The 24,121-nt window shown below is 49.6% G+C and overlaps 1 protein-coding gene across 6 annotated transcripts in view; it reads right to left on the bottom strand.

The window, feature by feature from the left end:
- Positions 1-24,121, bottom strand: part of PRRC2B (proline rich coiled-coil 2B) — a 714,633-nt gene that overhangs the window by 531,721 nt on the left and 158,791 nt on the right. For all 6 annotated transcript variants that reach the window (XM_085613949.1, XM_085613945.1, XM_085613947.1 and 3 more), the window contains exons 7-8: positions 23,822-24,072; positions 23,073-23,194 (exon numbers count right to left, since the gene is read on the bottom strand). In XM_085613949.1, coding sequence (XP_085470075.1) covers positions 23,073-23,194; positions 23,822-24,072 — 373 coding nt within the window. The remainder of the gene's footprint in view (positions 1-23,072; positions 23,195-23,821; positions 24,073-24,121) is intronic.

Here is a 24,121-nt window from a genome sequence, read left to right on the forward strand (position 1 = left end):
AGGAAATCATTGACTTTTTCTGTGAAATTTCTTCAAAGTGTTGATTTTTGCAAACTACAAATATTCTTTAAAAATCGTACCAACTGTGAAAACTTAATTACTTACCTGTTTTAGATAGAGGTCCCAGTACTGAGCCTAGGAGCCCAGCCCTGGATTACAAAAGTAACGATAACATACTGTGAGAAAGTGGCTCTGTATATACTGTTCCCAAATAGGTACACTGTGTACAGAGACCACAGTCCCCAGAGGTTTGGCAGAGGCTAAATTTAGATACAACCTTACTCTCTAAAGTGGTAGCTTGGTCGAGCAGTAAGGCAGTATCGGAGGACAGTGTAAAGCATTTGTTGTGCAAATGGTCTCACACACTCAATAACTGAACTCTAGGCCAATAGAAAAATATATGGTTGTTTTATTTTAGAACCAACAAGAGGTATCAAAATATACTTTCTCAGAATGAGATGCTTTATATAAATACTTTTGCAATATGCAATTGACTTTTGTAGGCAATAATTACAGGTTGTTGCAATAGGCAACACAATTTCAAACACAATAGTACATTGAGCTCAATGGGAATTTTAAGCTGTATGTAATTGATTACTTTCAGGATTACTTTTTTAACTCCAGGACTGGATCCTAGATTCAGTCCTGGGACAGTTCTTGGAAACTCATTTTAGTTACGGTTGTGATTTTTAAGCAATATTTTGCTATTATAAAAGTTGACACTTCGAAACTTTCTGTTCAAATTACCAATGTTATCCTATGTAAGGAATTTAACTTAGCAGGTAAGTGGGGTTAGGGTAACTTTTTCTAGGTCAGTGTTGGGTCTTAAATCATGCACTAGTGTACCACCTGTAAGCAGTTGAGAAACTGCGTTTAAGTTATACAGACGATTTTTGTAAACTTCTAAATATTCGTCAAAATCAACACTTAGAAGAAATTTCATAGAAAAACAGTCAATGATTCCCTGAAGAAAATTCAAGTTAAGGGTAAATTATGCTCTCGTTACTTTTGTAATCCAGTACTGGGCTCCTAGGCTCAGGGTTGTAACATCTAACACAGGTAAGCATTTATGTTTTCACAGTTGGTACGATTTTTAAAGAATATTTGTAGTTTGCAAAAATCGACACTTGGAAGAAATTTCACAGAAAAACAGTCAATGGTTTCCTATGGGAGAAAATGGAGTTAGAGGTAAGTACGGTTGTGAGTACTTTGCAGGGTCAGTGCTCGGCACCAAGATCCAGCACTGGTATCTCTCCTAATAGCAGGTGAGTATTTCCGTTTGTTACTCGGTTGATTTTAGGTGAATATTTTAAAGTTTAGATACTTCACACTTAGAAGAAATTTCAGAGAAAACCAGTCAATGTTACCCAATGGAAGAAAAGTGAGTTATCTGCTTTTGGGTAAGTAGTCGACTGGCAGAGTTAAGGTTCTGGGCACAGACTCCGGGGTCTCCCAATGTTGGTCCACCCTCAACGGCACAGGGGCAGCCGGGTGCAGAGTGAGTTAGGCCCAATGTTATCCTATGGAAGGCAGGGGGGCCTTGGTTGGTGGCTGCTGACTAGCAGGCCACGCGGCTCTGGGAGCTGGGCTCCTGGTAACTTGCTCAGGGCAAATGGGGAAGTAGGTAGGAGTAGAAGTTGCACTGCCAAGGCCACTTGGGCGGCTGGGTGCAGGGTGCTTTTGAGCCTTCGGGCGCTCAATGGATTTCAGTGAGAAAGCTCTAGGACCAACAAAGGCTGCAAGCTCGGGGACGAAGATTCTTCAGGTGCCACCACCACTTCGAGAGGTAAGTTGGGTAGTTGGAGGATAGGTAGGTACCCAAGAGTCGGGCATAGGCGGCCGCGGGGGGGGGGGGGGGGGGGGGTGGGGGGGGGGGGGTTTGGGGTGTCCCTGGATTCGGGGTCACAGTCAACAGGGAGGTCCTCGGGGTCTTTGTTCACTCCGGCACAGGCCAGGCTTGGCGGGTGCAGATTCCGGGCTGATGTCAGGGGTTAGAAACTTGCTTTGAGCAGACCCACTGCTCATGGGAGTCCCAGATGCTCAGTCACAAGGCAGCCAGGTCCTCCGGGGTTTGTGAGGTTGCTGGCCACAAGAGGTGCCGGGATTTAGCAGGATCAGGTTCGAGGGTCGACAGGTCGGAAGGGCTGGGGCCAAAGCAGTAGGTGTCTTCCTCTTCTTAGCAGCTGCGCGGCAGGTCTTCTTTCTTCTTGCTCTTTGCTTGTTCGGAATCTGTAATCTCAAGAAGGAAGGTCCAGGGTGCCCCGAATTACCAGATGTAGGGGCGTTACATGTAGGTAAAGGGCAGGGACCTGTCCTGGGGTGGGTACACCCCTTATCCTGCCACTCTCCTGTGGGAGGTGGACAGTAGCCTAGTCCTGATTGGGCAGGGCTTCCCATCTTCAAGATGGCGAGCGCCCGGAGATGTGCTGCACCTCGCCTCCCCCACCTGAGGGGTGAGGTTGGAAGGCTGGCACATCCCCTGTCCTTATTTGGGGTTTCCGGACAGTCTTCCCGCCAGAGTGGAGGTCAGAACCGGTGGGCACCAGTTTGCTGGGTACAGCAAGTGGCCTGGAGAAGCTCACAGAGGTAGCATGCCTTTGAAGCTTCCCCCTGCCCATCCTGGGGGAGGAGACCTAGCACCTCGCCCAGGATGTGCATTGTTGCAGGCCCAGGAGAGCGGGGGTTCTCCACCCAGGGGTCCAGCAACATGTTTGGGCAGCCTCCCAGACCAGACGTGGAGTGTAGGTTAGGTTTCAGGGGGCATATCTAAGATGCCCTATGCAGTGCTTTGTACATTAAATCCCACACTGGCATCAGTGCGGGGTTTAATGTGCTGAGAAGTTTGATACCAAACTTCTCAGTCTTCAGTGTTGCCATTATGGTGCTGTGGAGTTCGTGTTTGACGAGCTCCCAGCACCATATACTCCTAAATGGCAGCACTGCACACAGTGCCCAGGAATGAACCTGGCTACTGTAGGGGCACAGGGCTCATGCTCCTGTGCCAACACCACTGGCATAGGGCACCCAGCTAGAGGGGTGGCTGATGTATGCCTGGGCAGTGTAGGTTGCGGGCATGGCACACAGGGATGTGTGCCATGTCAACTTTGTGTTTTGTCTTGTACCCAGACACAGCCTGCAAGGGCTGTGTGTGTGTTAGGGTACAGGACCTCTAAGGGTGGCACAATAAGTGCTGCAGCCCTTAGAGGCTTTCCCTGGTCACAAGGCCCTGGGTACCATTTATCAGGGGCTGACATGTGGCCAGGGTTTGCCAAATTGGGTTTTAGGGAAGGAACATAGGCCCTGGGCACCTGATTGGCAGGAGCCCAGGGCACACTCAGTCAAAGCAGTCAGCGATTCAGCAAAAAGTGGGAGCATACCATGCAAGAAAGATGGCACTTTCTCACACAAACTACATGAGCTAATGCAAAGTCCAATGACAGTTCCCATCAGAAAAGTAATACAAGCTAAAATCAGGGCAACTGCAGGATACGCACGGCAGGCATTCCCGGGTAAAATGGAATCAATGTTAGATAAAGCACAATGCCAGGCCTATAACCGCATTTTTAAATTGCCAAAATACACCCGCCACTGCCTAATTCGCTTGGAATTTGTACTCAAGCAACAAAACCAAGAATGTTTGGGAATGCATGCAAAATACTACTATCAAGTACTTACAGCCCCAGCCGGAAGCTTAAAGAGCATGCTGAAGCCAATCTATGGGTGGGTCAACTAACCCTTGGCAAAGTTATATGGAGGAAGCAGTGGAAAAGTTGGGTTTGGCAATTCAAAATTGGGATCAAGGAGCGATAAACTATCTCGCCATTAAAAACTCAATAAACAATGCTACCAACTGTCACACAAAAATAACCTAGCAGACTATGTAACAGGAAGAGGTCTACCTCAGCTGATCTCATATGCAGGGCATAAAACCCAGCCCTACCTTAGCCAAGCACTGGGAAGGAAAGCACTAAAAAAAGATTATGGGCCAGACTAGTGCCCCTCCCAATTAAAAAGAATTAAATCCAGGGTGGAAGTTCCTTGAACTCAAAATCAGATGTAGAATTTGCAACTTTAAATCTGAATCTCTGCTACATTTGATTTGTTGTTGTCCCGGCATGCCACAGACACGTCAGAATCTTTTAAAACAAATATGGCTGCATAACGGGGTCCGGACAGTGAAAGAAGCAGCTTTGGTTCTTATTTCCTGCACATTACCGTCAGACTTGGCCAGATTTGGGAGATACATGGCCGAACTGCGTCTTACGCTTATTGAAGAAGAGGGGCCAGGAAATAGAGTAGGCCATCTTGTCTGTCAAATAATCAGTCCCCAGCAATTAGTTTGTGATGATGCCGTTTTAAATGCCAACCTTAGTAGATATATCAAATTTGCAATAAGTTTGAATTGGTAATCTCACCTTTTTTAATGTATATAACATATTATTCTTTTATTGGCTAAGATAATGCTATATGTGAACTCAGTTTGTATGAATTATTTTAAACAATTGTGATCCTAATTTTTAAATGTATGCAAGTCATATTGCAAATGGTTTTAACTGTGCAATTAAAAAAAAACTCATCCATTCATTCCTAGGGTGAGATTTTTACTCTCAGAAGACCCAGAACAAAAGACTCTCCGGGAAGAGAGTAGCACTCCATCCCACAGGATGACCCGATTGGCCTCCTTGGGCCAGCGAGCTTCAAAGAAGCTTCCACCTTTGGAATGCGAATCTGGCTCCCCTCACAGGATAGGAAGCCACCGACCCAGTCCAGCGCACCCTTGGCATCTGGACAGGTGGGAAAATACACCTCCAGGATAGTTCTACCCCTACGGTGGGCAGTGAAGTTAACATGACTTTTCAGAAGTAGCCGGCTATGTGACGGCATACTTGGGAATTCTGGGACAGGCGTTGGAAGCTGGCTCTGTATATACTATACTACCAAAGTGAGGTATAGTGTGCACAGATTCCAGTGGATCCCAAGCGGTAGCAGCCAATGGGCTACTGACCTTAGGTTGACTACACTCTTAGTGTGCTCACCTCACATGGGAGTGGGCACCATCCCGATCCCTGATTGGAGAGTGCCTGCCATCTGCAAGATGGCAGGCATTGAAGACTGGGCTTCAATGCGCCTCCCCCACGGGTGGGGTTGGCAGAAGTGGGCACACCTTCTGGACTGTTCCACTTGTTCCCACCTTTCTTCCACTGAAAAGGGGGTGAGACAGGAATGGGGCCTGCTCCTGATCGCAGGAGAGGCTGGGGTTCCCTTTGCAAAGGCAGCAAGGCGGTTGAAGCTCCCCTGCCACAGATGGCTCTTCCGGGCCTGGGGGAAGTGTCGTGCTGCTGGTGGTCTGTTGGTGCTGCCTTGGACCCTGCCCACCACTCACCTTAACTCCTGGGGATTGGTCTTGTAAGTCACTGTACTATGCCTGTTTGCAGAACTTGTTTTTCCGGTCATAGGATAACAGTGCAGTGTTCCAGCAAGCTCATCCTTCAGTGTCAACAAATGTTTGGCTTTGAGAAAGGAGCATTAACCATCAGCCTACTGCACATTATGGGAGATCTGAAGGGCTATTAAAATGAAGGGAACACAAATAAAACGCTCAACTACCAAATATGGGTGTGCCACAGCAAACTGTTACAAAGCAACCCCCATTGACGTTCCTGTGAATGCCAGAAATAAAAAGGTGTTAGAGAGGGGACTGTTAGACCTGTCAGCCCTTTGGGTGGTCCCTCCTCATCATTATTTATTTTGTCCCACTTTTGCCTCAAACCCGGTTAGTATTTTTTCCTTTTTGGGAACCACCAGACTTTAGTGTTGATGCAGATTCAGGGAGCCATTTTATCTACCCCTGGAACTTCTGTCTGAGGGCCTGAAACACAAAATGGTGGCCACCCATTGTCACCTGTGACATCACTGGAACCTACCAGCACCTTCCAGAACATTCCAGAACCCTGTGACAGTGTGAGGCAGGTTTAGAATGTTGGGAAGCTAAGTCAGAGTTGACAGTTGGAGCTGGCAGTTGGCACCTGACTGGTGAAGAGAGAGCAGCAGAAACCTGAAGGAGGAAGGAGTGAGGCAGCAGGGGTGGAAACTTGTGCCTGGAGTGGGGTCCATAAACCCACCCTTGATACTAGTCCCTACTGACTGAGCCCAGCCTGGAGCCCTGTGTGGGAGAAAGCAAGAAAAACCATCTTAAGGACCTGGACAGCAGGAACAGGCCTTAAAAGTAAAGAACAGCAAGTACCTGACCTGGTTACTGGTAACTACCTGAATTCCGACGTCGAGAAGCCTAGAGACCTGGAGCCCGAGGTGGAGAAGCGGCGCTGACTGGAAAGCAGACGTCGTACCCGGAGCCGCCAGAGGTCGAGAGAGGGCGCCGACGGAGGTCGTGGAGAGTACCAGAGGTCGAGGAGGAAGTCACCAGAGGTAGAGTGTGCGGCGTCGACGGGGGAGTGAAGTCCGCCCTCCAGAGTCGCCGGAGACCGAGGTGAAGCGTGCCGGAGGTCGGGAGTGGAGATCGCACTCCGGAGCCGCCGGAAGTCGACATCGAGCCGAGGCCGCCGACATCGAACCGGAACCGCCTCACGGCGTCGACACGACTCCAGCGGCGTCGGAGCTTCATAAAAAGGGCAGTAAGTGGAATAGAGGGCGCCTAAGGCCCTGTGGAGCCCCGAGAGACTATCCTAGGGGCTAGAGAGGTGCTGGAACCAGCTTGATTGTGCCAGGGGTGAGCTGAGACTAATACAGAGGGGTTGTGTAGTGTGGGAGAGCCAGATCTCTAGATTCCCCCTTGATCTACCTCAGTTTAGGCCTCAGCCTTGTCCAAGCCAGGGAGTATACCCCTCAGGCCATCCACCTAACCACAAGCTGTGACTGGGCCAAATCAGCCCATAGTATTTTAAATGTGATCTGATTTTACAAATGTCATTGTTGGCTGATATTATTTATTGAGGGTACTGTATTTATTGTATTTATCTAAGTTATTCCTGCACAGTATTTATTGCCTCACAGTATTTATTTGACCTGATCCTATTTATTACACCTGTAAAGTGTTATTATTTATTTGACCTGCACTTTAAGAAAAAGCCTTGTGTACTGTGATTGTATTATTATTTATTTAATCAGCAACTAAGAGAAAAGAAGATAAAGAGATATATTTTCAGTATAATTTTTAAGGTGTAGTGTCGTTTTTGGAACGGATGCACGCATGGTTATTGTGTGGGTATGTCGTATGCTTAACACGGTGCCTGACCCCTGACCACTCGAGCCAAGCTACCACAGTGTATGTCTGGGAAAATCCCATTACCACCCTTCCGGTGTGGGAGTGGGGTTTTTCTAACATAATTGGTGGCAGCGGTGGGATTGAGCTGTGCCTACGTATACTCGACAATAACTGTGGGTAGTCCATAGGCCTACACCTGGAGTTTTCTCAAAGCGGCCTTCCTAATTGTGAGTTTTTGTTTTTCCAAATTTACTCTGGTGGTGGGAGGAGGTATTATAAAAGGTACCCCCCTGCATTGCTTCTGTAAAAACCTGTCTTCTGTTCTGAGTGGGCAAAATGGAATTTGTCTTAGAAAATGTGGAAACCTATACTGTGGCCCAACTCGGAGAGTTCTGTCAGAGAGAGGGGGTGTATTGTCCCCCAGGTGCCAAGAAGGCTGAACTGCAGACCAGCTTGAGGGCTTGGGGGGGGGAAGCACGACGAGAAAGCAAGGCTGAGCAGGAAGACAGGGATGGAGAGCCTGACAGCGAGGGGGCTGGGTTGTACCAACCTGAGGTGGGGAACCTGTTAGCGGGGCTCAGGACACTTTCCAGGAAGGGCAGCAGTGCCTCTAGCGGTGGCTTGTCTGAAGTGGAGTTAACAGACCGGAGGGAGAAAAGACAGCTCACATGGGACTTAGCAAGGCTGGAGAAAGAGAAGGAGGAACAGAGGATGGCTCATGAGTTAAGGCTGAAAGAGATAGATCTTCAGATCCTAAGAGCTAGGGCACACCCTGTTCCTAATGGTGGCAGCAAAGACCAAGAAATCACCAGGGAACCCAAACCCTACCTGCCAAAGGACATAGTAGCTAGCTATGGAGTGGGTGACGATATCGCCAAGTGGCTAGCGGCCTATGAGGTCTCGTTAAGGGCCCATGGGGTTCCAGAGAAGTACTGGGGAGGGGGATTGTACAAGTACATGCCTCCAGCTGGTAGGGATGCATTATTGGCCCTAGAGGAGGATGAGCAGACCCACTACCCCACCATGAAGGTGGCGCTCATAAGGAAGTTTGGACTAACACCCGAAAAGTACAGACAGAAGTTCCGGGGTAGTCACAAACTGGGCACACAGAATTGGGGGGACTTCCTGGACTATGCAAAGAAGACACTAGAGGGTTGGATTCAGGGCAGTGAAGTGAGGAACTACGAGGGGTTGTTTGATTTAGTACTGAAGGAACACCTGCTCGAAAAATGTTTCCCTGAACTGCGTCAACACCTGGTGGATAGCAAGCTGACCAATCCCCGGAAGCTTGCTGAGGAGGCGGACATTTGGGCTAGTACCCGGGTGTCCACAAAGGGGGACTGGAGGGGATACTCAAAAGGCCGGACAGGGCGCCCCCAGAAGAAAGAGGGAGGGGAAAAGAAAAAGGAGTTCTCCAAAGGCCCCCAAAATAATTTCCAAGGAAAGGGAACAGGATTCACCCCTAGGGCTAACCCACCCAGAAACCCTAATCCTGGCCAGAGTCAGCAGCCAAGGGTTGTCCATTGCTACGAGTGCGGTGGCGTTGGACACTACAAGGGAGATGCGAAGTGCCCGAAACGACCACCCCCTCCCATTGGAGGAAAGACCCCCGGAGTAGCTAGTGCAGTGCTCGGGGAGGAGATGCCCTTAACTAAGGGAAGGGAGTGGGCGGGTGTCACTTTAGTGTCCCTGGGAGAACGGGAGATGGTTCCTAAGATCCAGGTGCCCGCAAATACTACAAAGTATGGGCAGTGGGTCACCATCAACGGCCAAAGAGGGGAGGCTCTGAGAGACACAGGAGCCAGTATGACTATGGTGCGTAGCCAACTGGTGTCTCCAGAGCAGGTAATTCCCGATGTACTCCACCCAGCCGCGATGGCTGACGGCAGAACAGGCCACTATCCGGTGGCCGAGGTTCCCTTTGAATGGGAGGGGGTTGCAGGTTCACTTCGAGTTGCCGTAAGCCCTGCCGTGCCAGTCGATTGTCTACTGGGGAATGACATGGAGCACAATGCTTGGAAGGAGGTGGAATACCAGACTCACACTGAGATGCTGGGTACACCTGACTGGGCCTGTGTGAGCACAAGGTCCGCGACTACCCGGAGAGGGAGTTCGTTCAGGCTGGAGCCTGGAACAAAGGCCCAGCCAGCTGCCAGTCAAGGGAAGAACCGAGGACAGGAGGAGCCTGCCTCAGCGTCCACACCCCGTAGGACGGATAGGCCACCGGAGGTGGTGGACCAGGAGTCTGCGGTGGGGGATGTCACCGAACTGGAGGACCTACCCATCCCAGCCGAGTGGCACGTGGAGGGAGGCCCGTCCAGGGAGGAATTCTGCCAGGGCCAGAGGGAGTGCCCTACCCTTGAGGGGCTGAGGCGTCAGGCCGCAGCCCAGGCAGCAGGGAACGTTGAAGGGAACTACAGTGTTTACTGGGAGGATGGCCTCCTCTACAGTGAACCCAAGGCACCCCTACATGGATCGTCACGAGCCTTGGTAGTCCCTCAACGTTATCGAGCCTTCCTTCTGGAGTTGGCTCACGAGATCCCCTTGGCAGGACACCTGGGGCAAGACAAGACCTTCGCCCGTCTTGTCCCACACTTTTATTGGCCTCAAATGAAAGTGTCGTCCGATACCTACTGCCGGACATGTGTGTCTTGCCAAGCCAGTGGGAAAACAGGGGTGAAGCTGAAAGCTCCCCTGGAACCACTTCCTGTCGTTAGCACCCCCTTTGAAAGGGTGGGCATCGACATTGTGGGTCCGTTAGATCCACCTACTACAGCTGGTCACAGGTTTATCCTGGTTCTGGTGGATCATGCCACACGGTACCCAGAGGCAATACCTCGGAGGACCATTACAGCACCTGTTGTGGCTAGGGCCCTGATGGGAATCTTTACCCGAGTGGGTTTTCCCAAGGAAGTTGTGTCCGACAGGGGGACCAACTTCATGTCAGCGTACATGCGGGCCATGTGGAAGGAGTGTGGAGTGACCTACCGGTTCACCACTCCTTACCACCCCCAGACCAATGGTCTGGTGGAGAGGTTTAACAAAACCCTGAAAGGCATGATCAGAAGTCTGCCTGAAAGCCTGCGGAGGAAATGGGACGTCCTCCTACCCTGTCTACTCTTTTCTTACAGGGAAGTGCCACAGAAGGGAGTGGGCTTCAGCCCCTTCGAGCTTTTGTATGGGCACCCTGTGCGTGGACCTCTCAACCTGGTGAGAGACGGATGGGAAAAAACTCCCAGAAAGCTTCCCCAGGACGTGGTGAGCTACATGCTGGCCTTCCGAAGCCAGATGGCTAAGTTGTGGAAGCAAGCTTCTGACAACTTGGAGGCCAGCCAAGCAGTAATGAAGGCGTGGTATGACCACAACGCTCACCCGGTGGAGTTGGAGCCTGGCCAGAAGGTGTGGGTGATCGAACCGGGAGAGCTTAGCGCCCTCCAGGATCGCTGGTCAGGACCCTTTGAGGTGTTGGAGAAGAAGGGTAAGGCTACCTACTTGGTGGATCTTAAAACCCCTCGTCAGCCCCTACGGGTGCTGCACGTCAACCGCCTCAAACCCCACCACGAGAGGCCCGAAGTCATTTTGATGATGGTGACTGACGGAGCAGAGGACGTGGAAAGCGAGCCTCTCCCCGATTTGTTTGCGTCTCAAGAGAAGGATGGGTCGGTGGAGGGAGTGATTCTCTGCCCATCTCTAACTCCTGAACAGCAGGAGGACTGCCGCCAGGTCCTGGGGCAGTACTCTTCGTTGTTCTCCCTTGTCCCGGGTAGGACTCACCTGTGCGTCCATGACGTGGACACAGGAGACAGCCCACCTGTGAAGTCCAAGATCTACCGGATGTCAGACAAGGTGAAGGCCAGCATTCACAGTGAAGTCACTAAGATGCTGGAGCTAGGAGTGATCGAACCTTCTAGCAGCCCCTGGTCCAGTCCGGTGGTACTAGTGCCAAAAGCTGCACCACCGGGTGCCCAACCGGAACTGAGGTTCTGTGTGGACTACCGGGGACTGAATTCAGTAACCAAAACTGATGCGCATCCGATCCCTAGGGCGGATGAATTGATTGACCGGCTGGGAGCTGCCCAATATCTAAGTACTTTTGACCTTACTTCTGGGTACTGGCAGATCTCTTTGACTGATGGAGCTAGGGAAAGGTCAGCCTTCTCCACGCCCAATGGCCACTACCAGTTCTGAGTGATGCCCTTTGGGCTCAAGAACGCACCTGCCACGTTTCAGCGTCTGGTGAACCAGATCCTCACCGGAATGGAGAGTTTCTCTGCTGCTTATCTGGATCACATAGCCGTCTTCAGTAACAGCTGGGAGGATCACTTGCGTCACCTGCAAGCTGTTCTCTAGGCCCTGAGACAAGCTGGGTTAACGATCAAGGCCAGCAAGTGCCAGATCGGGCAGGGGTCGGTAGTGTACCTTGGACACTTGGTGGGTAGGGGAGCGGTGCAACCCCTCCAGGTGAAGATCGAGGCCATCATGGCCTGGGAACCCCCCCAAGACTCAGATTGTTAGAAAAACCCCACTCCCACACCGGAAGGGTGGTAATGGGATTTTCCCAGACATACACTGTGGTAGCTTGGCTCGAGTGGTCAGGGGTCAGGCACCGTGTTAAGCATACGACATACCCACACAATAACCATGCGTGCATCCGTTCCAAAAACGACACTACACCTTAAAAATTATACTGAAAATATATCTCTTTATCTTCTTTTCTCTTAGTTGCTGATTAAATAAATAATAATACAATCACAGTACACAAGGCTTTTTCTTAAAAAGTGCAGGTCAAATAAATAAAAACACTTTACAGGTGTAATAAATAGGATCAGGTCAAATAAATACTGTGAGGCAATAAATACTGTGCAGGAATAAGTTAGCTCAGGACAATAAATACATCACGGGAATAACTTAGATAAATACAATAAATACAGTACCCTCAATAAATAATATCAGCCAACAATGACATTTGTAAAATCAGATCACATTTAAAATACTATGGGCTGATTTGGCCCAGTCACAGCTTGTGGTTAGGTGGATGGCCTGAGGGGTATACTCCCTGGCTTGGACAAGGCTGAGGCCTAAACTGAGGTAGATCAAGGGGGAATCTAGAGATCTGGCTCTCCCACACTACACAACCCTGTGAGAAAGTGGCTCTGTATATACTGTTCCCTAATAGGTACAGGGTGTACAGAGTCCACAGTCCCCCAGAGGCTGATAGAGGTCAAAGTTAGGTATGACCTTACTCTCAAAAGTGGTAGCTTGGTCGAGCAGTAAGGCAGTACCAGAGGACAGTGTAAAGCATTTATTGTACACACTCAGTCAGCAAATGTTTTCACACACTCAATAACTGAACTCTAGGCCAATGATTTGTATATATAAAATATATGCTTGTTTTATTTTTAGAACCACAAAGGGGATAAAAATATACTTTCTCAGAATGAGAGGTTGCATATAAATACTTTTTATCTTAAGCAATGAGTTTTTGTAAACAGTCACAGTTGGTTGCAATAAACAATCCTATTTCCTAAACATCACAATGCATTGAGCTCAATGGTACATTCAGGTTATTTGTAATAAATTACTTTTCAGATTACTTTTGGAATTCCAGGTCTGGCTCCTAGAACCAGCCTTGGGTCAGTATTCAGAATCAAGGGATGAAAGTCGACTTAATAACTGTAATGATTTTTAAATAATATTTAGCTATTTCAAAAGTTAGCACTTAGAAAATATTTCAAAGAAAACATTCAATGGATCTCTATGGCAAGAAATTCACATTGCAGGTAGAGTACTTTATCGTTACTTTAGTAATCCAGGACTGGGTGCCTAGACCCAGGACTGGGGTCCTTATCAAAAACAGGTAAGTAATTTCGTTTGCAGAAATGGTACGATTTTAAAAGAATATTTCAAATTTGCAAAAGTAGACACTTAGAAGAAATTTCACAGAAAAGCAGACAATGGTTTCCTATGGGAGAAAAATGAGTTAGAAGTAAGTATAGTTGTGAACACTTTTCAGAGTCAGGGCTGGGCACCAAGATCCAGCACTGGGAGCTCACCTAGGAGCAGGTGAGTAAATTCGTTTTTGTCACTTGGCTGATTTTTGGTGAATTTTTACAGTTTTGAAAAGTTCACACTTAGAAGATTTTTGAAGAAAAAGCCAGTCAATGTTACCCTATGAGGAAAATGAAGTTAGCGGTTTAAGGGTAAGTACTCGACTGGCAGAGTTGAAATTCCGGGCATAGACTCAGGGGTCCCCCAGTGTCAGGTAGGTACAGTTGGTTCACCCTCAGCGGTTTCAGGACGGCCGGGTGCAGAGTGAGTTAGGCCCAATGTTATCCTATGAGGGATAGGGGGGGCCTTAGTTGGTGGCTGCTGTCTGGCAAGCCACGCGTCTGTGGGAGCTGGGCTCCTGGTCACTTACTCAGGGCAAGTGGGGAAGTAAGTTAGTGTAGAGAGTGCACTGCCAGGGCCACTCGGGCGGCTGGGTGCAGGGTGCTTTTGAGCCTTCGGGCGCTCAATGGAAATCAATGGGAATGTTCCGGTTTGGAAAAAGGCTGCAGGCTCGGGGACGAGGAGGTTTCCGGTGCCACCACCACTTCGAGGGGTAAGTTGGGTAGTTGTAGGTTAGGTGGGTACCCCGGGATTGGGCACAGGGGGCCGCAGGGCGCCGGGTGCAGGGGTGCCTTTTGACGTCGGGAATCTTACCCTCTGGTTGATCGCGGCTGGGGTGGCACTCGGATCTGAGGCTGCAGGCTTCGTCCAGGATGTCGAGGGGGGTCCTTGGGTGCCGGACTCGGGGTCTCAGTCGCCGTGGGGTCGTCCTCAGGGTCTTTGTCCACTCCGGCACTGGCCAGGCTTGGCTGGTGCAGAGTGTGTTGGGTCCGCGGTTCCGGGCTGCTGCCAGGAGTTTAGGAATAGGTTTCTCGAGTAGAGCCTCTACTCATGGGAGTCCCAGGGAATCAGAGTTCAAAGGTAGCCAGGTCCTCCGGGGTTTTTGAGGTTGCTGGCCACAAGAGATGCCGCGCTGGAGCAGGAGCAGGTTCGAGGGTCGGCAGGCCGGTAGGGCTGGGGCCAAAGCAGTTGGTGTCTTCCTCTTTTTAGCAGCTGCAGGGCAGGTCTTTTTTTCTTCTTGCTCTTCTTGTAGGTTTCTATCTGGAATCTGGGGAAGGAAGGTTCAGGGGGCCCCTAAATACTAGATTTAGGGGCGTTACAGGTAGGTGAAGGCCAGGGACCAATGGGTCCTTGTCCTGGGGTGGGTACACCCCCTATCCTGCCTCTCTCCTGTGGGAGGAGGGCAGTAGCCTAATCCTGATAGGGTAGGGCCTCCCATCTTCAAGATGGCGAGAGCCCGGAGATGTGCTTCACCTCGCCTCCCCCACCTGAGGGGTGGGGTGGGCAGGCTGGCACATCCCCTGTCCTTGTATGGGGTTTTCGGCCAAGCTTCCTGTCAGAGTGGGGGGTTGCAGTGGCCTGGGGAAACTCCAAGAGGCGGCAGGCCTTTGATGCTTCCCTTTGCTCATCCTGGGGGAGGAGATTTCTCACCTCACCCAGGATGTGCATTGTTGCAGGCCCGGGAGAGCAGGGGCTCTCCCACCCACGGGTCCAGCAACGTGTCTGCTGTGTGGCAGCCTGGGCAGCCTCAGAGCAGACGTGGATTGTAGGTTAGCTGTAAGGGGGCATCTCTAAGATGCCCTCTGGGGTGCTTAGTACATTAAATCCCACACTGGCATCAGTGTGGGTTTAATGTGCTGAGAAGTTTGATACCAAACTTCCCAGTCTTCAGTGTTGCCATTATGGTGCTGTGGAGTTCGTGTTTGACGAGCTCTCAGCACCATGTACTTGTAAAAGGCAGCACTGCACTTACAGTGCCCAGGAATGGACCTGGGTACTGTAGGGGCACAGGGCTCCTGCTCCTGTGCCCACACCATAGGCATAAGGCACCCAGCCAGAGGGGTGGCTGACATATGCCTTGGCAGTATAGGTAATGGGCATGGCACACAGAGATGTGTGCCATGTCGACTCTTTGTTTTGTCCTGCACCCAGACACTCAGCCTGCAAAGGCAGTGTGTGTGTGTAAGGGTACAGGGCCTCTAAGGGTGGCACAATGAGTGCTGCAGCCCTTAGAGGCCTTCCCTGGTCACAAGGCCCTGGGTACCTAGGGTACCATTTACCAGGGGCTGACATGTGGCCAGGGTTTGCCAATTGGGAGTTTGTGTGTTTTAAGGAAGGAACATAGGCCCTGGGCACCTGATTGGCAGGAGCCCAGGGCACAACAAGGAAAAGTGCATCAGCTATTAGGCAAAAAAAAAGGGGGGGTTACTGCAACAGAAACCCACTTTCTCACACAAGCCCCCCCCAGCCCAAAGGCCAGGAGACTTCTGCCAAAGCTGGGAGAGTCTACCTAGTCTTTCAGGCGAGGAAGAGTTGGGGAAGTGGTTTGAAAGTTGCAGGGCCTACTCTGCCTTACATCCTTCTGCCTAGGTCAGTCCCTTTGGGGAGCTGGCCTGTCTTATTAGTTTCAGGACCTAACTCCCAAGGCTCCTCTCCTTGTCTTTTACTGTCCTGGTCCCATCTTTCTATTTTGGGTTTAGAGGTGTATACCTCGGTAGTTTCTAACTTAGCCAGTGCTAGGCCCAGCTTACCCACAGAGGCTACCCACAGCTTGAGCAACCCCACCATGACCAATAAGGTCAGGGGGCCTGACTTGCTATTTGGCAGGGGGTTAGGCCACCATGCCAAGGATAGGGCTGCCATGAAGGCTAACACCCAGCAGAGGCTGCTGACAGCTGTCAGTGCCCAGAACCACACCTTTAGCTCCTGACTGGCAAGTGAGGGAGCTATTTTATAGTTCTCTTTGGGTCCTGGCTGTTGGTCTGTTTGAGGATAGGGGGTCCCTACTCTGGGTAGGGAACACCCCTTCTCCACCCTTTGTTCTGCCACCTGAGGAGCCACTAATTCAGGCTGGACAGTTGCCTGACTAGTCAGGTCTTGTTGTTGGCTAGGGGGGGCTTTACCAGTGCCATTGTGGGAGTCTTCCCTTACTGGGATAGAATCTCCCTGGCTCTCTGGAACTGTGGCTAACAGTTGCCCACCTTTCCTACCCTGTTTCTTCTCACTCTTTTGGGACTCAGCTGCACTGACTGCAGGTTGAGCCCCCACAGGTTCTTTGGGCGAGGCCTGGCATTGGGCCAGCACCTCTCTTTGGCTCAGTTCCACATCTAAGTGATCATTCCCCAAGAGACAATCAAGGGGGAGGTTTTTACTGACTATCACTTTTCTCCATCTAAGGGACCCAGCTGTGGCTAGGGGCACTATAGCGACAGGCCTAACAGTGACTCCCCCTGGGACAGTTCTTACTCTTCTTGTTTCCCCTGGGACATATTGGTGTGGGAATACCAACCTGTCATGTACCACAGTGTGACTAGCACAGGTATCTCTCAGGGCAGTGGCTGGGATTCCATTCACCAGTAGGTGGTGGAAGGGTCTACTTCCTTCTGGGATCTCCAGCTTGCTTCTTGGGCCCATTCCCCAGTTGAAAGCTAGGAGGACTTCCTCATCTGAGGACCCTCCCTCCCAAGCTACACTGGGAACCCCTGGGGCTACACTAGTCACCCCTGGAGCTGTACTAGGAACCTTATTTTTAGGACAGCTAGAGTCCTGGGTGTGGTGTCCAGCCTTTTGACAGTTGAAACACAATATTCTGTTGGGATCCCAATTCTTACCTTGGTACCCTGGCTTAGTTTGTGAGGTGTCTTTGGGCCCACCCTCCTGGTCAGGTTTTTGGGGGGCTACCTGGGACTCCTTTCTTTTATCCACAAGGGGTTCACTCTCTTTCTTCTGGGGAGGCTTTGGGACCCCTTGGTTCTGGTCCCTCCCAGTGGACGTCCTAGTCACCCTAGTCTTGACCCAGTGGTCTGCCTTTTTTCCCAATTCTTGGGGGGATTTTAGACCTAGGTCTACCAAATGCTGATGCAACTTTTCATTTGTGCAGTTACTCAAAATATGTTCCTTCATGAATAAATTGTACAATCCAGTAAAATCCTGCACACCATGTCCAGCTAACCAACCATCCAGTGTCTTCACTGAGAAATCTACTAAATCAATCCAGGACTGGGTCTGGGTTTTGTGAGCCCCCCTGAATCTAATTCTATACTCCTCAGTGGTGAATCCAAATCCCTCAATCAGAGCGTTCTTCATGAGGTCATAGGATCCTGCTTCTGGCCCAGAGAGAGTCAGAAGCCTGTCCCTGCAGTTACCAGAGAACAGTTCCCACAGGAGTGCCCCCCAGAGAGGTTTCTTTACTTTCCTGATATCACAAGCCCTCTCAAAGGCTGTGAACCATTTGGTGATATCATCACCTTCCTCAAATTTAGGGACAATCCCTTTGGGGATTTTAGGGTCAGAAGTTTCCTCCCTACCCTTGTTTTTATTATTGCTGCCACCATTGATGGGTGCTAAACCCATCTCTCTCCTTTCCTTTTCTAGAGCCAGGAGCCTGGACTCTAGATCTAATCTTTTGGCCAGCCTCACAAGGCTGTCCTCTTCACTGGGGGGTCCCCCAGTGTTGTCTCTGGGACCAGAGCCACCTGTGTGGTCTCTAGGTGCCCAGATGCTAATTCTTGAGTTGGAGGGTATGGGTGCCATCTCCTCCCTAGGAAATAGTATGGGGAGGTTGTTGTCCACCTCCCCTGTTTCCCTTTCCTCATCTGACTGGCCATCACCATGTTCAGATGGGTGGTCTTTAGCATACTCAGCCAGGAGCTCCTGGAGCAATTGTTTGGTTGGATGCTGACCCATTTGTGAATTCTTGAGTTTACATAAGGACCTCAATTCCTTGAAAGACAAGTGTAAGTAAGGTGTGAGGTCGAGCTCCTCCACCAGGTCCATGTTATTATTATCACTAATAGCTGGGTTTGTTTGAGACATTCTAACCTGACAGTTCTAACCCTCTACCCTGACTATAGTGACTTTTATTTTTCTAAAATTCTAATGGGACTTAAGCAAGGCCCTAGCAAGACTTTTAGTAATTTTGGAAAAACCAATCAGAATTTCTAAAGGCAATTTTTAAGAGTTCTGTCGTGTGATCAGATGGTAACCAAGTAGTCCAACAAATGCAAGTTTGTATCCCACCGCTGATCCACCAATGTGAGAAAGTGGCTCTGTATATACTGTTCCCTAATAGGTACAGGGTGTACAGAGTCCACAATCCCCCAGAGGCTGATAGAGGTCAAAGTTAGGTATGACCTTACTCTCAAAAGTGGTAGCTTGGTCGAGCAGTAAGGCAGTACCAGAGGACAGTGTAAAGCATTTATTGTACACACTCAGTCAGCAAATGGTTTCACACACTCAATAACTGAACTCTAGGCCAATGATTTGTATATATAAAATATATGCTTGTTTTATTTTTAGAACCACAAGGGGGTAAAAATATACTTTCTCAGAATGAGAGGTTGAATATAAATACTTTTGTTTCAAGCAATAAATTTGTGTAAACAGTCACAGTTGGTTGCAATAAACAATCCTATTTCCTAAACATAACAATGCATTGAGCTCAATGGTAAATTCAGGTTATTTGTAATAAATTACTTTTCAGATTACTTTTGGAATTCCAGGTCTGGATCCTAGAACCAGCCTGGGGTCAGTATTCAGAATCAAGTGATGAAAGTCGACTTAATAACTGTAATGATTTTTAAATAATATTTAGCTATTTCAAAAGTTAGCACTTAGAAAATATTTCACAGAAAACATTCAATGGATCTCTATGGCAAGAAATTCAAATTGCAGGTAGAGTACTTTATCGTTACTTTAGTAATCCAGGACTGGGTGCCTAGACCCAGGACTGGGGTCCTTATCAAAAGCAGGTAAGTAATTTCGTTTGCAGAAATGGTACGATTTTAAAAGAATATTTCAAATTTGCCAAAGTAGACACTTAGAAGAAATTTCACAGAAAAGCAGACAATGGTTTCCTATGGGAGAAAAATGAGTTAGAAGTAAGTATAGTTGTGAACACTTTACAGAGTCAGGGCTGGGCACCAAGATCCAGCACTGGGAGCTCACCTAGGAGCAGGTGAGTAAATTCGTTTTTGTCACTTGGCTGATTTTTGGTGAATTTTTGCAGTTTTGAAAAGTTCACACTTAGAAGATTTTTGAAGAAAAAGCCAGTCAATGTTACCCTATGAGGAAAATGAAGTTAGCGGTTTAAGGGTAAGTACTCGACTGGTAGTGTTGAAATTCCGGGCATGGACTCAGGGGTCCCCCAGTGTCAGGTAGGTACAGTTGGTTCACCCTCAGCGGTTTCAGGACGGCCGGGTGCAGAGAGAGTTGGGCCCAATGTTATCCTATGAGGGATAGGGGGGCCTTGGTTGGTGGCTGCTGTCTGGCAAGCCACGCGACTGTGGGAGCTGGGCTCCTGGTCACTTACTCAGGGCAAGTGGGGAAGTAGGTTAGTGTAGAGAGGGCACTGCCAGGGCCACTCGGGCGGCTGGGTGCAGGGTGCTTTTGAGCCTTAGGGCGCTCAATGGAAATCAATGGGAATGTTCCGGTTTGGAAAGAGGCTGCAGGCTCGGGGACGAGGATGTTTCAGGTGCCACCACCACTTCGAGAGGTAAGTTGGGTAGTTGTAGGTTAGGTGGGTACCCCGGGATTGGGCACAGGGGGTCGCAGGGCGCCGGGTGCAGGGGTGCCTTTTGACGTCGGGAATCTTACCCTCTGGTTGATCGCGGCTGGGGTGGCACTTGGTTCTGAGGCTGCAGGCTTCTTCAGGGATGTCGAGGGGGGTCCTTGGGTGCCGGACTCTGGGTCACAGTCGCCGTGGGGTCGTCCTCTGGGTCTTTGTCCACTCCGGCACTGGCCAGGCTTGGCTGGTGCAGAGTGTGTTGGGTCCGCGGTCCCGGGCTGGTGCCAGGGATAGCAAGTAGGTTTCTTGAGTAGAGCCTCTACTCGTGGGAGTCCCAGGGGCTTAGAGCTAAAAGGTAGCCAGGTCCTCCGGGGTTGGTGAGGTTGCTGGCCACGTGGGATGCCGCGCTGGTGCAGGTTCGAGAGTCGACAGGCCGGTAGGGCTGGGGCCAAAGCAGTTGGTGTCTTCTTCTCTTTTTAGCAGCTGCAGGGCAGGTCTTTGTTCTTCTTGCTCTTCTTGTCGTTTTTCTATCTGGAATCTGAGGAAGGAAGGTTCAGGGGGCCCCTAAATACTAGATTTAGGGGCGTTACAGGTAGGTGAAGGCCAGGGACCAATGGGTCCTTGTCCTGGGGTGGGTACACCCCCTATCCTGCCTCTCTCCTGTGGGAGGGGGGCAGTAGCCTAATCCTGATAGGGTAGGGCCTCCCATCTTCAAGATGGCGAGAGCCCGGAGATGTGCTTCACCTCGCCTCCCCCACCTGAGGGGTGGGGTGGGCAGGCTGGCACATCCCCTGTCCTTGTATGGGGTTTCCGGCCAAGCTTCCCGCCAGAGTGGGGGGTTGCAGTGGCCTGGGGAAACTCCAACTGGCGGCATGCCTTTGAAGCTTCCCTTTGCTCATCCTGGGGGAGGAGATTTCTCATCTCACCCAGGATGTGCATTGTTGCAGGCCCGGGAGAGCAGGGGCTCTCCCACCCAGGGGTCCAGCAACGTGTCTGCTGTGTGGCAGCCTGGGCAGCCTCAGAGCAGACGTGGATTGCAAGTTAGCTGTAAGGGGGCATCTTCTAAGATGCCCTCTGGGGTGCTTAGTACATTAAATCCTACACTGGCATCAGTGTGGGTTCAATGTGCTGAGAAGTTTGATACCAAACTTCCCAGGCTTCAGTGTTGCCAATATGGTGCTGTGGAGCTCGTGTTTGACAAGCTCTCAGCACCATGTATTCTTAAATGACAGCACTGCACTTACAGTGCCCAGGAATGGACCTGGGTACTGTAGGGGCACAGGGCTCCTGCTCCTGTGCCCACACCATAGGCGTAATGCACCCAGCTAGAGGGGTGGCTGACATATGCCTTGGCAGTGTAGGTGATGGGCATGGTACACAGTGATGTGTGCCATGTCGACTTTGTTTTGTCTTGCACCCAGACACTCAGCCTGCAAGGGCAGTGTGTGTGTGTGTAAGGGTACAGGGCCTCTGAGGGTGGCACAATGAGTGCTGCAGCCCTTAGAGGCCTTCCCTGGTCACAAGGCCCTGGGTACCTAGGGTACCATTTACTAGGGGCTGACATGTGGCTAGGGTTTGCCAATTTGGGGTTTGTGTGGTTTAAGGAAGGAACATAGGCCCTGGGCACCTGATTGGCAGGAACCCAGGGTACACTCAATCGAAGTACATTCAGCAATTTAGCAAAAAGTGGGGGCATACCATGCAAGAAAGATGGCACTTTCTCACAACTTAGCACACCATCGTCGGTACGGAATTGATACTGGCTATGTCTGTTCTCGTGTGGGACGAATGGCATCCGTGCTAGACACCTGACCACTCGTCACGTTTTTATGTGCACCCTGGTACTTACCTGGTGAGTGCCATACTATCACCTGTATGATTCATTGACACACGGAGTGATTACGGGTGAATGGAAGCCCGGTCCAGTGTTTACCTTTTGCGAAACACTATTGATTACGGTCATATGCACTCATTGAAGATGGCATCATAGTACGACTGTTGTGTTTAGTTATGCACTACCACATTCCATTTCTGCTTGATGATTGAGAGGAGCTTGAAACTATGATGTGTACAGAACATATACAGGTGTGTATATACTGTTTTCCTTCTCTTTTTTCCAACAGGTAATTATTCCTTACGAAATTCGAGCAAGGATTGTCCCGCTGATAAACACAGTAGGACTTTTTACATTTTAACCAAGGGTAGGGTACACCTTAGCGTGTGTAGACCGCCCTGGTTAGCTTTGGTCCTGATGAAAACCTGGATACCATCCACCAAGGTTGAAACATTTAGACCTACTTTCACCAATTATCACTTCACTTTTTGATGATACCGCGGGCCAATTTAACCTGTTATGGTATCTCGTTTAATTTTTTAAACATTGTCCAGTAGCTCCACGATTAAAGAATTTTTTTTAAAATAGAGTTAATAGTGACCAATTTTTAACTCACTACCTTGCACTTGCACTCACATCAAAAAAACTGAAACCCGCTCCACTGTAATCAGGTGTCGCAGCACACCCGGATGACATTCGGTTGTCCGGGTGGGACCCCTATGATGAAGCATGTCACCAACTAGGTTGGTGAGTGAGGGGTCTTCTACAAGATAAGGAATTGTCATTCTTTTCCCCAGCGCACCTCTCTAATTGCTAAGCAGTAGAATCACCTTTGAGGGTATACTCCTTTTGTTTGTCCAAAGCACTCTGCACCTCCCAAACCAAAACATGTTGCAGTTCAGCTGCAGGTCACAGCTAACCTCGCCTAAATTTAACAAACAGAATTCACCACTAGCTGGCCCCGAACAGCTAGAATTAATTCCTTAACCACCCATAAGCCCTGATGTAAGCATGCCTTTCAGCAAAGCACTTAAGAAACATTTACTGTCTGCATCAGTCACTAGCAGTTAGACCCAGTGGCCAAGCCTCGGTTTGATCCAGATGTGGGCGGTGGGCTTGTAAGAGCTAGAGATCCCAAAATCATTTCAAAGTACAAAACCTTCAATATTTTGCTCTTTAAGGTTTCCCTCAGTTCCCACTAGACTGGATGAGGGGGGGCTGTATCCAACAAGCAGACGTGTGGCTGGCAAGCAACAGCAAAGCAGTAAACTCTGCTCTAGACTTCGAGCCAGGTCTTGTAGCAATATTGTTCCAAAGTTCGTGACTAACAAAACAGCCTAATGCATCTTGAACAAGACAACTTGCACTAACAGGTGTAACTAGGAGCACCTATACTCACTTACCCTTCCTGATCACTCATGTGATACTGCCTAAAAGGAACCCGAGGTTCAAGGCGTGCCTGTGATGGAAGCGGGAACGAAGCACGTTCAGACGTCCCAGCGGAGTTGGATGGCTGAGAGCACATCTACAGGAAAGAAACCAAAGGGATGGAATTACATTTAATCAAAGTACAGTATACCTTTCATTGTGTACAGCACAGATAAAACTGGGAGGTCACACTGGGATAAATGCCCCGCAAGGCATTTACCAGCAACCTTGTGAGCAGGCTTTTGGCTCAATCACAGCACTGTGCTTAGTACTGCTTCTGGTGTGGGGCTGCACAATTTAATGATGCTAACAGTGGGGTGGGCAAATTGGGGTTCCGCAGTACAAAGACCCTACAAGCATAAAAGTTTGGTTACAAGCAAGATTTCCATGCATGCTAGGACACCGTAAGAGATGCACCAAGAGTCACTCATCTTGGTAAAAAATCATCCACACAAACACAACAGGCAATGTTTTTACTTCAATATTAGGCAATAGTAGACCAGCTGTTCTGCATATACTAATGGCTATAGTGTTTTGCTCACAATTTTCACTTGGAGTGGCTGGAGTCACACAAAACAGACTATGATGTGTCAGACTTAAAACATGAATGATTACTCATGTACTCCAAAAACCTATGTGCATACACAACATTTGAATATACGGTTCTTGACCCTTTGCCTGGAAAAGGCTGATAAATCAGTGTAAAGGAGTAATGGATACATACAAAAGCTGGTAACATGTCGTGGTAGGTTGGTGGATGATACACATTTCCTGCGAATTGTGAAGCCCCTTTGCGGGTAGGCTGAGCCGGGCGGAGAGAGGGCTCCTTAGGATCACTGATGGGGGCCAAGGAGGGGGCTCCATCTCCTGCTGCTGTGGTGGTCTTGATGCCCGGCTCAGTAGGGGAGGCGGTTGGAGATGTAGGAGAGATACCAATTGCGCTTCTCCCACCGCCTTCCCTCCAACTAGTGACATCTAAAATGTAAGACAAAAGTTCAGAATCAACAAACAGGATCTATCAACA

This window comes from Triturus cristatus, chromosome 1_2 (assembly GCF_964204655.1).
Source record: "Triturus cristatus chromosome 1_2, aTriCri1.1, whole genome shotgun sequence".
NCBI lineage: Eukaryota > Metazoa > Chordata > Amphibia > Caudata > Salamandridae > Triturus > Triturus cristatus.